Below are 14,225 nucleotides of genomic sequence, written 5' to 3'. Positions count from 1 at the left end.
ACAGGAAACTGACTACTCAGCCCAGTCTTAAGTGAGACTTGAGAGAAAGGTGAAGGTCATTTAAAAGATCAGTAATTTAGAAGAAATCACAGGATTTTTTTGGAGGATAAGCCTTGAAAATATTTACATCAATGATATCCTTTCTAAGAAACATATATGAAATTAACCCAAACATGCATACACTCACTTGCTTATTAATACCCCAAATGGTTACAGAAAGCACTGAAACAGACTTATTCCTGAAACTGGAATACACAGTAAGTACATCACTAACATACAGCCTGGAACATGGGTATTTTCCTTGACTCCTGACTCTAGTGTTTCAATTGTAGCTATTTAATCATTACATTTATAAAAGGAAAAACAAGGGATTCTATTATTGCTACTATACAGATTAGTAACTCAAATACCTGTTGATACTTATGGCAATTTAAGAAGTCCTGTATTCCAGGCATTAAAGACACAAACATAAATTTAAGTAAAAAGAGATTTCTAGTCATAAAGTTGACAAAACACAAGGTAACATATCCAAGATGCTTCCATGACCTTCATACACCTCTGAATACCAGCACTACTGTGCTGCAATGAAGCTGTTCTTTCATCCTTGTTACAGGCCTGAAAAGTGCCACCAACACATGCCACACCACTCTACAGGGCCTGTGCTTTGAACGGGTGGGGACATTATGAACTGCCTTCTGGTTTGCTGACACACTTTGGCAATGAAAGCTGGCTGCTTCTCAGCCCACTCAGTGTTCCTCCTCCTCTACCCCCACCTCTGAGATGTGTAAGTCCCAAGCCCATCTCACTCACTGGCCACACACTTCTTGAAAGGCCGGGCTATGCCTTAAATCATCTTTGCATCAACCATATTTCCTAGAGTTCTTTGAATACAGCAGACTATTAGAAGATGTTGGCTAACATTTTTCGTTTTTATTCTTTTACAAAGTATTTCCTGCTTGCTCTTTTGTGCTTCCACCAACGACAGCATTCTTGCCACAACTGTTACCCCGAGGTGTCGTGCTCCTGCTCCGCCTGCACCATGTTCCTCAAGCTGGCGTCAGCGAGGGCCTGGGTGAAGTGGGTGTACGGGGCCATGAAGCAGTAGTGGTACAAGCCTGGCCTCACACTGGAGGAGCCAAGGCGCTGTGCTCGGCCTTGTGACTTGCTGGGGTTGGATGATAAGCCGTCAAACTGGGAGGCCAAGTTTGTCCCAAAGAGAGTCTTCAACAACTATAGTGAAAAAATTGAAGCACAAACAACGTGGCATGAACAACACTTTAAGAATCTCCCACACAAATATCAAATCCATCTGTAAATAACTGGATACGTTAGCAAAGATTCACAATGTGAAATTCTTCCTGTGAATCACTATTATTACCTCGGCGAGATATTGTATGAAGTGCTGTTTGTACCTTAAATAAGAGTTTTGGGTTTCCTTGCGATTCTAAATGAGATTGAGCACGCTAAACAAAAACCCCGAGGGACTGGAAGTTAACGAGTGAGGATGCAGGGGAGCTTCTGATGTCCTTTGCTCTCCACAATGACAGACCTCGTCCTCCTGGGGAATGACGGGAAGGTCGGCCTCTTGGCTCAATCATGGAATGAGCCGAAAAGTGCTATGCTGGACCCCACAATCCTCCCAGCTGATTACGCCACCAGCACCTGCTGCTTAAGGAGTAGCAGCATTTTGTCGTCATACCTGAAAGTCTTAACAGAATAGGAAAAGAATGAAGCTCTTACTTGTTGAACACAAACAGTTGCCATCATTGGTTCTCGACTAAAGCAGGATTTCAGGTATCCTAGGATCTCCTCAACACACTGTGGAAAGAACAGTGAGACCGTAAGTGACTCAGAGATGACCCATTATTGTACGAATCCTAGACAGAAATCAAAGGTACAAGATAACTTCCATTTAAAGAGTGTAAATAGTAGAGCAAAATCAGAGGAAAGTTTTCCATTTCTTATTTGAACAGAGTAAGTCTTGAAATCCAAGTTACATACATTACAACCATTCTTTCACATACCTACGTATCTGTTCATTCACTCATTAATTCATTAAACTGTTATCAAATACCTATCGTCTACTAGGTATCCAGTCCTGTTCTCAGGGCAGGAATTCAGAAGTGCGCAAAGCAGCTAAGAGCCCTGCATCTGTAGAGCCCCTGAATATGTTCAGTGAACACAACTATGATACAGCAATGTGTGATTTACCACAAATCAGTCCTAGAATTATCTTATAGTGATAGACAAAAATGACCAAACAACTACCTTAACGTTACTATTCTCACAAGAATTTTTATCAACATCTATAACAAGATGTACAGCACCCAATGTCCTTTACAAGAATCAAGAAGGGGCTGGGAGCAGTGGTTCACACCTGTAATCCCAGCATTTTGGGAGGTCGAGGCAGGTGGATCACTTGAGGTCAGGAGTTCAAGACCAGTCTGACCAATATAGTGAAACCCCATCTCTACTAAAAACACAAAATTAGTCAGGCATGGTGGCGCACACCTGTAATCCCAGCTACTTGGGAGGCTGAGGCAGGAGAATCGCTTGAACCAGGGAGGCAGAGGTTGCAGTGAGCCGAGATGGCACCATTGCACTGGAGTTGTTACCTGGACAACAAGAGTGAAAGTCCATCTCAAAAAAAAGAAGAAAGAAGAAGATGCTAACTCGAAGAGTGCCACCAATCTAGGCATTCAGAATGCACAGCCTGTCTCACCACTGCCTGGCTAATCATGAACCGGTTTCCAACAGCTGCTAAAAGCCAACACCAGTTAGACTGAAAATGCCTCTCTCTCCACTTGTTCAACAAAATATCCTCTACTAATAAGCAATAGATTCTTGTTGGTTTCAAATATTCAAGGGCCACACATTTTTAAAATTTTGATTTACTCAAATTATATTCTAAATGTTTAAGGTTGTTCTTGTCAGAATTGAATTTGTCACATGTCACTTTTTGTTTCTACTAGCTCCCAGCAGATATCTAATACATGCTTACTGAAAAAATTACAAATAGAGCCTGTGAATCACTATTTGTCTAACAAAGAACTTTAACAAATGTGTATGGAATGCTTTGTGTGCACCAGAAACGGAAGCCCTGGGAAAGGTGAGAAAGCATGCTGTTTCTGGCCTTTCAAGAGCTCCCCAAGTACCAGGGAACCAGGGCTCTGCTACAAATACTAATATCCAATAAAACAGAGCGAGACTTCCAGTACTGAGCACAATGAGAGTGAGGAACTGGGTTTACCCTCCTGTTTGAAACAAACAAAGTCAACCAAAAAACAAAACAGACAAAATCCAGAGTCCTTAAGACACTGGACATCAGCCATGAAGGACAGTGATCCCTGGGAGACGAGAGATAAAGTGAGCCCCACAGCTGCCCCACCTCACTTCTTCTTTTTTTTTTTTTTTTTTTTTTTTTTGAGACGGAGTCTCGCTTTGTCGCCCAGGCTGGAGTGCAGTGGCGCGATCTCGGCTCACTGCAAGCTCCGCCTCCTGGGTTTACGCCATTCTCCTGCCTCAGCCTCCTGAGTAGCTGGGACTACAGGCGCCCGCCACCGCGCCCGGCTAATTTTTTGTATTTTTAGTAGAGACGGGGTTTCACCGTGGTCTCGATCTCCTGACCTTGTGATCCGCCCGCCTCGGCCTCCCAAAGTGCTGGGATTACAGGCGTGAGCCACCGCGCCCGGCCCACCTCACTTCTTTAAGAGAGTTCCTAGGCTGTGGCACAAGGAGGAGGGACAGGCAACCCTCTGAATTGAAGAGGTGCTGAGAATCTAAGGAGACCAAGATAGCCACAGTTTATAGGACAGAGCACCAGAGAAGAGAGGACAAGACAGAGAGAGCCTTGGAGATCGGGGAAGGTCCCCCTCGAGTACTCAGCAGAACTGTGTGTGTGAGGAAACTCCCTGAGGCCACAGAGGGAAGCATCGGAAAGGATCAGAGGGAGCGGCGCTCGGGCACTCACACAGGGCTAGAAACAGTCACCGTTCTCAGCAGGCAGACTGGAAAACCCGAACTTTCTGGTTCATTAGGTAGAGTACTCATTATAAAGCAAGACCCAAAAGAGTAAACCATCTACATGTAACTCAACTAACCTCAGAGCAAAACTCAAGAAGATCTCTGTGAACACAAAAATGTCTAGCATCCAGCAAAGTAAAATTCACAATGTTGGGCATCCAACCAAAAATTGGCAGCGATGCAAAGAGGCAGGAAAGCACAATCCACAACAAGGAGCATCAATAGACCAATCAAAAACACCGAGAACCAGGAAGTTATTAGAAGATCTTAGAACTAGCAGAGAAAGACATTAAAACAGTTATTACAACTGTGTTCACAAAGCTAAGTAGAGACACAGGGAGAAATTTTTAAAAGACCTAAATCAAACTTATATAGACAAAAACACAATTAGTGATATACACTGAACAGGGGCCAGTCAAGGTAGCTCATGCCTATAATCCCAGCACTTTGGGAGGCTGAGGTGGATGAATCACCTGAGATCAGAGTTCAAGGCCAGTCTGGCCAACATGGGGAAACCCCATCTCTAATAAAAATACAAAAATTAGCTAGGTGTGGTGGCACGTGCCTGTAGTCCCAGCTACTTGGGAGGCTGAGGCAGAACAATTGCTTGAGCCTGGGAGGTGGAGGTTGCAGTGAGCCGAGATTGTACCACTAAACTCCAGCATGGGCAACAGAGTGAGACTGTTTCAAAAAAAAAAAAAATACTGGACAGGATTAACAATAGATTAACAGATAAACAACACATTAGACATCGTAGAAGAAAAGTTAGAGAACTTGCAAACACAATAATAGAAACTATAGAAAACAGAAAACACAAAAAACACTGAAAAGAGCATCAATAAGCTATGGGACAACACTAAGCAATCATTCAGGAAATCACAGCCCCTTTAAGAGAGGAAAAAAAGGAGGGGAACAGGGCAGAAAAAAATCTTTGGGGAAATAATGCCCTAAAATTTTCCAAACTTTAAAAATACTATGAAGCCACAGACCCAAGCTCAATAAACCCAGGCACAAGAAACACAAGATATAAAAAAACTACATCAGGGCATATCATTACCAAATCACCCCAAATAGACAGTATAAAGTCTGTCACCCACGCTGGAGTGCAGTGACACGACCATGGTTGTCTGCAGCCTCAACCTCCCGGGCTCAGGCAATCCTCCCACCTCAGCCCCGAGTAGCTGGGACCACAGACGCATGCCACTGTGGCCAACTATTTTTGCTTTTGTTTTTGTTTTTGTAGAGACGGTTTCCCGATTTGCTGATAAAGTCTTAAAATAAACCAGACAAAACATATAAAATGGAACAGTAAGGAGTTACATGAAAAACCGTGTATAATATAATGCAAAAAGAAAACTCCAACACATAATACATTTCAAATACGTATAAAAATAAGTACGGAATAAATAAGGATTAGAAGACAAGAAAAACAAAACATTACCTGTAAAGAATGTGGAATTATTATTTTTTATTCCTAGTGTTGCTATTTAGAAAAAGAAAATGATTCTATTTTAATTCTAAGGTCTCTGTGCCTTTAAATCCTGGAACGAGGTAAACTCACAGAAGTCTGAAGAAAACTTGTTCATACCCGTCACCACAACAAGCTCACCTCTCCAGCTACACTTGTGCTCAGACCCCAACACCCAGCCCCGCACACATCCAGAGGCCTACACATGTCGGTGCAGGGGCTCTGATGCCTTCACCTAAGCAAGGTCACAGATAAGGCTCAGTAGTTTGTGTATCTCAAGGCTGGCCTGACAATCTGAGCATCTGCATATCTTTCCAGCTGCCTCGGAACTGCTGTGTGGCAGAAGAGATCTCAAACCTTGCTATGCTGTGAGTTAGTGAGGGAGATTCCTCAAAACAGCCAAGGGCCAAGTGCAAAGAAGAACCTGTGAAAGCTTCTACCCTGCACATCCTCCTCTAAAAGACCACAGATTAAAAACTCAACAATTAAGCAGGTGAGGCTTCCAAAGTACAAACAAAAGGATATACGAGAAAGGTAAAATGGGCCTCCGTCATGAAATAGCAAAAAAGATGAACTGAGAAAAACAAAAAAGGAGAGGTGAGTAAATCTACCTTTAACTGTAAAGACACAGGCCAGAGAATAAGATGCTTAATTATCCAGTTATTCTTATGCCAAATGTAAAAATTTTCAGAGATGAGCTTATTATCTATATGTACCTCTAAACATATATACACACACACAACCATGTGGCTAATTCAGGAATATAAAGATCAACTAACATCAATCTTCACTAAATTGTGACTTGTTAATCATTTACTTTTATTATTTGGATAAGGCAGCATTTGATACATTCACTGACTGTAGTTGAAAACAGCCATTTCTATATACGACAGTCATAATAATAATGTTAAAAAAAAACCCACATACAAAAAAGAAAATCTTATTATTTAAAGAATCTCATTTAGATGATTTTTATTTCAGTATATCTCACACTCAAATTTAAAACATGTAATATTTTCCATTTTGCTACAATGTGTTACACATGGAGACTGCTGGCCACTAAAGAATTCTTATTAAGCACAGTGGTTTAGGGCAAAGAGAGGGAGATCTGAAAATCTGGCTGGGCGCAGTTGCTGAAGCCTGTAATCCCAGCACTCTGGGAGGCTGAGGTGGGTGGATCACGAGGTCAGGAGTTCGAGACTAGCCCGGCCAATGTGGTAAAACCCCGTTTCCACTAAAAATACAAAAAATTAGCCAGGTATGGTGGCAGGTGCCTGTAATCCCAGCTGCTCTGGAGGCTGAGGCAGGAGAATTCCTTGAACCCAGGAGGCAAAGGTTGCAGTGGGCTGAGATTGTGCCAAATCATGAGTGAACTCCCATTCACAATTGCTACTAAGAGAATAAAATACCTGGGAATACAACTTATAAGAGATGTGAAGGACCTCTTCAAGGAGAACTACAAACCACTGCTCAAGGAAATAAGAGAGGACACAAACAAATGGAAAAACATTCCATGTTCATGGATAGGAAGAACCAATATTGTGAAAATGGCCTTACTACCCAAAGTAATTTATAGATTCAATGCTATCCCCATCAAGCTACCACTGACTTTCTTCACAGAATTGGAAAAAACTACTTTAAACTTCATATGGAACCAAAAAAGAGCCTGCATAGCCAAGACAATCCTGGGCAAGAAGAACAAAGCTGGAGGCATCACGCTACCTGACTTCAAACTATACTACAAGGCTACAGTAACCAAAACAGCATGGTACCAAAACAGATATATAGACCAATGGAACAGAACAGAGGCTTCAGAAATAACACCACACATCTACCAGCATCTGATCTTTGACAAATCTGACACACATAAGCAATGGGGAAAAGATTCCCTATTTAATAAATAGTGTTGGGAAAACTGGCTAGCCACATGCTGAAAACTGAAACTGGACCCCTTCCTTACACCTTATACAAAAATCAACTCAAGATGGATCAAAGACTTAAACATAAGACCTAGGACTATAAAAATCCTAGAAGAAAACCTGGGCAATAACATTCAGGCCATAGGCATGGGCAAAGACTTAATGTCTAAAACACCAAAAGCAATGGCAACAAAAGCCAAAATTGACAAATGGGATCTAATTAAACTAAAGAGCTTCTGCACAGCAAAAGAAACTATCATCAGAGTAAACAGGCAACTTACAGAATGGGAGAAAATTTTTGCAATCTAACCATCTGACAAAGGGCTAATATCCAGAATCTACAAAGAACTTAAACAAATTTACAAAAAAAAAAAAAAGCAAACAACCCCATCTAAAAATGGACAAAGGATATGAACAGACACTTCTCAAAAGAAGACACTTATGCAGTCAACAGACATATGAATAAATGCTCATCGTCACTGTTCATTACAGAAATGCAAATCAAAATCACAATGAGATACCATCTCACACCAGCTAGAATGGCGATCATTAAAAATTAATGAAACAACAGATGCTGGAGAGGTTGTGGAAAAATAGGAACACTTTTACACTGTTGGTGGGAGTGTAAATTAGTTCAACCATTGTGGAAGATAGTGTGGCAATTCCTCAAAGATCTAGAACTAGAAATACCATTTGACCCAGCAATCCCATTACTGGGCATATACCCAAAGGATTATATCATTCTACAATAAAGACAAATGCACACGTATGTTTATTGTGGCACTAGTCCCAACAGCAAAGACTTGGAACCAACCCAAATGTCCATCGATGATAGACTGGATTAAGAAATGTGGCACATATACACCATGGAATACTATACAGCCATAAAAAAGGATGAGTTAATGTCCTTTGCAGGGATATGGATGAAGCCAGAAACCATCATTCTCAGCAAACTATCACAAGATCAGAAAACCAAACACTGCATGTTGTCACTCACAAGTGGGAGTTGAACAATGAGAGCACATGGACACAGGGAGGGGAACATCACATACCGGGGCCCATCGGGGTGAGGGGACTAGGGAAGGGATAACATTAGGAGAAATACCTAATGTAGGTGACAGGTTGATGGGTGCAGCAAACCATCATGGCACATGTATACCTATATAACAAAACTGCACGTTCTGCACATGTAACCCAGAACTTAAAGTATAATAAAAATAAATAAATAAATAAAAATAAAACCAAAGCTAGCCACCAAAAACGAAAAAGAAAAAAGAAAATCTATGAGACTTAACTCAGGCTCTGCCACTGACTTATCTGGCCCCAAGAATGTCACATCTTTCAGCTTCCAGTTATGGTGTGAAATGGGCTAATATGGCTCCACCACAGTGTGGATGTAAGATAAATGAGACACTAAAACTCATTTTTAACAAGAACATCTATTCATTCAACAAATGTTCACTAAATTCCACAATCTTCCAGGCACTGCTATAGGCACTGAAAAGACAAGGAAGTAAAATAAATAAATAGTATGTTTTGTGAAAGTTGCAGATACAGGGATCAAATCACTTTGTCAGACCCAGACAAAATTGGACTAGGAAAGCACAAAGGGAGATGGGGTTCATGCTTATATGCCCCAGGTTAGAGCTGTTTCCAAAGACTTTCCAACAACCCTAGAAGAAACCCTTCCCGTACATCCTTTACATATCTGCTGTGCATGGCTTGCATGTTCCACGTGAATACATGTTTCTATGACCAGATTTATCACTAGCCATTCTGGAGGACTGCAGCAATTCAGTTAAAATACTCTCAACTGAACACCTGCCCAGTGCCTACAATTCCACCAGTGAATGACGACAACTCTGGCTTTCAGCCTCTGGAGCCAACGAACTCTGCTTCCAGGGAGCCTATGTGATTCTCTCCCTTTCTGACAATAACAGCTTCCCCTTCCCCTTCCTTCACCAGAGGCACTGGCAGCCGGACATGCCATGCATCCCAGATTATAATCCTCATTTCTCATTCCCAAACTGACTCCATGTATTTGGACATTTCTCTGAAGTCTTTATTTATTTATTTATTTATTTTAAGGTTGACTGTTAGACGATGCTATGGGTCAAAGAGAAAAATGAACAGGAAAAGAGAGTACAGAGAGAAGCAAGTTTTGAAAGGATGGCCAGGAAAGTCTCACTGAGCAGGTGACATTACTGAAGTCTCAACAAGTTTTACTCTAAGGGAACGATGGAGTATCAACACAGCAGGACACTAGATAGCCATTAAAAATGACAACTGCACACACTAAATAGATACATGGGAAAAACATGAGGAATAACAGAGAAGAAGCACTAACATATGTAACGATTAAAACTAGGTAACCTTGTGTCCATGTCCAGATAAAAAGATTCAAAGACATAAGAACAAATGAAGTGCATCAGACATACTGTATTTCACGTGAAGACACACATTTGGTGGAGGGAGGCATCTGTCACTCCTTTTAAAATGCATTATAAAGTAAGATGTACTGGTAAATGGAGAGATGGCTATATACATAGAAAGGAAACGTAGCCAAACGCAAACAACTGCAGAAGCTGGGTTGTGTGTACATAATAGAGTGTTTACCACAGCATTCTAACTTTCTCATAGTTTTGAACATTTTCGCTATCAACTAGGGGTGCGGCAGGGGAAATTCCTGGACATAAAACCAGAGAATATAACTGTCAACCCCAGCTCTGTTACTTCCTCAGGCACAAAAGAGCAAGTCACACCTCCCGCCCCGCCCCCTCATCTGTCTGTTTTGCCCCTTTCCACTTGAAAAGGTCAAATTAAGAAATAAAGGACTCTATAAACACATTTTTAAACCCACTAATTTTCTAAACTAAACTGGGTCTAAGCTAATACGTGATAACAGACAAAAACAGAATACAAATAGAACCTTCCCCCCAAACTTCATGGCTAAGGCAGAGTCAGACTCGGGTCCTGTGATGCAAGTCCGTGGCGCAGGGAGGAGTCTCCCGGAGGCACCCTGGAGAACCGGACTCCATCCTAGATGAACTCAGCCCAGAGGACGCACGTCAAAACAAGACACAGACCTTCCCAATGTCCTGCAGTGTGGCCAGCTCTAGAATCTGAGAGAGAACGTCCAAGGCTGAGCGAAGAAACCCTCCAAATTTTTCCGTGCTGTTCTGAAGATCCAAGGTGACCTTGAGAAGGTGAAGGAGAGAACACACGGTTACTGGCCCCGTCAAGATCTCGTAAAGTACAACCAAAGATACAAACATTAACGGCTGCGGCAGACGCCTCCACTGTGCGGCGCTGTACATTGACCTTGTAGGGCGTGTCTGCGTGTTTGTTGTCAGCACTGGGAAAATATCTTGGAAAGAAATTCCTTTCAGATAGCTATACAAAAACTACTCTTTCAAAGGCATCTTTCAGGTCACACTGGCACTACTGAAAGATGTAATTCCTAACTTTCTTTCCTAATGAGAAAAAAAGGGTTAAATGTCCATCATGATCAGTATCTGGTATGTGGTATATCAAAAAATAGAAAATACAAAGTCCTATTCCTTATACATTAGGATCCCTGGGAGAAATCACTGTCAAATTCACACAGGGTTGTTCAATTTGGATATCATAAAATGTTACACCTGGTGTAAGATGTATTAAGATTCTAAAGGATTTCATGTAATTAAATTATACAGCAATTCTATTTTACAGACTCAGAGAATGGGTCAGGACCAAAGACATCATGTATAACAAGAAAGGTAAGGCGAGACTGACTAGGAAAATAAATATTGGCAAAAACACTGCCTCAGGAAAGAAGGTGCTCGTAAATCTAAGAACCCTTGTGAAAAAGCTTTCTCTGGGCAAAGTCAGAAGCAGGCAAGAGACAGACACAGAAACTGAAAATGTGAGTTGATCTAAATACCATGACTAAGCTAGGGTCAACCTGGGTGTGCCCCAAGGCCAGCCAAAGGAAAGAAAAATCCAGCAGTGCCACCACTGAGGGTCCAAGGGATGAGGTGATGTGGTGATGTCATGTGAAATGAAGAGCCCAGGGAAGAAAGGGTTCTTCTCCAATGCGCACAGCAATCTGACCTCTCCTGGACAACAGGTAAGTGGGAGGGAAAAGAAGACATGGAATTCTGGAAAGAGAAGCTCACCATGGGAAGGTCTACCTCTCAAATAAGGGAAAAGAGGTCATGAAATGAGAATTAAGATGAAAAAGCCTCCGGGTTTTCAGAAGAGTGGCAAAAGTTCTGCGGAGACTGAAAACCAAAGCAAGAAACCAGGGAAAACAAAAGGAATCAGAGGAGAGCAGGAAGGGCCACACGAGAAATGGGGAGTGGAGACGCTGAGCAACTCAGCAGAAGGAACCAAGGAAACCAGAGGCAATACTCAAAGATCCAGCAAGACCCGCCAGCCACTCCAAACAGTTCAGCTGAGAAGCTGCGCAGCAGGAGCTGACCGCGGGGATGACAGAGCAAAGGAAACAGGAGTCCAAGACGCCAGGGAGGCCAGAATTACAGCAGAACATGCTGGAGTTCAGGGTATTCAGGAAGGAAAATAATAAACAGACAGCAAGCACTAGGAGCATAGAAAGGTGCCCCGAAATTCAAGATGATATGAGCTGAAAACAGGTGGAAAAGAAGTAGCTTCTCTATGGCATTTTTCGACATGCCGTCTTCTGCTTTGGGAGCTGACGTGAGAACCACGCAGCTTAAAGAGACTCCAAACCTTGTAAAATATGAAGACTTTTATATCTTCCAAAATTATCAAACATCCTTCAGAAAAGAAGCCACATAAGTTTGACAAATGATTTTCAGGAAAAAAAAAAAAAAAAAAAAAAAAACAACCATGAGAAGTATCTATTAGTAACAAAAACAGAAGAATACCTGAGGATTCATTTACCAAGAAATGTGCAAGAGCTATGTGAAATAATCTTGAGGTAATTTAAAACGTTTTGAACAAATAGGAAAGCATCCCACATTCTGGACAGGGTAACTTAACATCTGAGGTATAAGTTCTCCCTAAATTAACCTACAAGTAGAAGTTGATTCTATTGTTCACATCCCAAAATCAACAAAGAAGAATATCCAGAAAATTCTAAAGAACAGGAGAACTGATCCCATCATAAATACCATGAAGCTATAATAACTAAGAAGTATACTTCTAGCCAGGTGCAGTTGCTCACGCCTGTAATCCCAGCACTTTGGGAGGCCAAGGAGGAAGGATTACTTAAGCCAGGAACTTGAGACCAGCCCAGGCAACTTAGGGAGACCCTGTCTCTACAAAAAATGTAAAAAGCAGCTGGCTATGGTGGCACATGCCTGTAGTCCCAGGTACCCAGGAGCTGAGGTGGGAGGATCACTTGAGCCCTGGAGGTTGAGACTGCAGTGAGGCATGGTTGCACCACTGCACTCCAGCCTGGGGACAGAGCGAGACTGTCTAAAACAGGAAAAAAAGGATGCTTCTAATAGATGAGCAGACAGATAGATTGATATAACAAAATGACAAATGAAACTAGAGAACTATGAGAATGTAAGTAACTTAAGCCAATTAGTGCAAAAAAATTCTTCTGTAAACAGCATTGGGGACAACCAAAACCAAAATTAAATTAGATGCGTACTTCATATCTAACAAATTGCAGATGAATAGAAAATTTTAAAGTTAAAAAAAAAAAAAAGAACTAGAAAACTAAAACATCCCTAGACAGAAAGGCCGGCTCTTGGGGTTATCTGGTCAACAGTTCCTTACACTGACATAAAAACTTTCCCTAGCTGATAACAAGTGGCTCACAACGCCCAGACTATTTGAAACACATGGTTTATGCTGAACGCCTGCTTCTGTGAGTCTGGAATTGTGGCTCATGTTAGGCAGAGGGGACCTGCAGGACCAGCAGGTTGCTGTATTTTTGTGTGAGCCTCACAGGAGGGAAGGAAGCCTGTACACAGATCCCTCCAGACTCCACCGAGGCCACCTCCCCCAATAACCTGGCTGCACATCCTAGCTCTCTCACTGTAATCAATCTTAGCTGTGAGTACAAACAATATGAAAATCCAAAACACCTGTATGATAGATGCTATCATAAACAAAGCTGAAAGACAAACTTGAAAACACGAATTGTAACTCATATCTCAAAGGGCTTATACGTCCTACAAATCATAAGAAAAACATCAACGATCCATTAGACATAAGTATGTGGGCATATATATTTTCAAAAGATGCAGAGGCCCATACCTTGTAGTTAGCGTGCGTAGCTTTCAGGACATCATGCAGTTTGAGGTATGAAGGAAGATGATAGAAACTCCCCAGTGATGAGGATTTACTTGTTGTAACAGGACCTGAGGTATCAGATTGTCTAGAAGCTTTAAAAATGTGCACACAAAAGATAAACTTTTAGATCAAAATAACTTGCCAAGTTTTAAAGAGATTACTGGAAATAATGACTTTTTTTTTTTTTTGAGATGGAGTCTCGCTCTGTCGCCCGGGCTGGAGTGCAGTGGCCGGATCTCAGCTCACTGCAAGCTCCGCCTCCCGGGTTTACGCCATTCTCCTGCCTCAGCCTCCCAAGTAACTGGGACTACAGGCGCCCGCCATCTCGCCCGGCTAGTTTTTTGTATTTTTTAGTAGAGACGGGGTTTCACCGTGTTCGCCAGGATGGTCTCGATCTCCTGACCTCGTGATCCACCCGTCTCGGCCTCCCAAAGTGCTGGGATTACAGGCTTGAGCCACCGCGCCCGGCCAATAATGACTTTTTTTAAAGCATTCTAGTATGAAAATACTCAAATATTGCCTCTGATCTTTTGATTAACTAGAAG

General features: G+C 41.9%; 1 protein-coding gene across 4 annotated transcripts in view; it reads right to left on the bottom strand.

The window, feature by feature from the left end:
• The window catches only part of HTT (huntingtin), a 167,821-nt gene that overhangs the window by 71,754 nt on the left and 81,842 nt on the right, over window positions 1–14,225 (bottom strand). For all 4 annotated transcript variants that reach the window (XR_012434581.1, XR_012434582.1, XM_045392045.2 and 1 more), the window contains 4 exons: window positions 13,645–13,772; window positions 10,497–10,607; window positions 1,741–1,818; window positions 1,007–1,230 (listed from right to left, as the gene is read on the bottom strand). Coding sequence is in view for 2 of the 4 variants with exons in the window: in XM_045392045.2 (XP_045247980.2) it covers window positions 1,007–1,230; window positions 1,741–1,818; window positions 10,497–10,607; window positions 13,645–13,772 (541 nt within the window). In the remaining 2 variants the exon portion in view is untranslated. The remainder of the gene's footprint in view (window positions 1–1,006; window positions 1,231–1,740; window positions 1,819–10,496; window positions 10,608–13,644; window positions 13,773–14,225) is intronic.

This window comes from Macaca fascicularis, chromosome 5 (genome assembly GCF_037993035.2).
Source record: "Macaca fascicularis isolate 582-1 chromosome 5, T2T-MFA8v1.1".
NCBI classification, from domain to species: Eukaryota; Metazoa; Chordata; class Mammalia; order Primates; family Cercopithecidae; genus Macaca; species Macaca fascicularis.
Note: the sequence above shows the minus strand (reverse complement) of the source record. Positions and strands in the feature narration are given on the sequence as shown.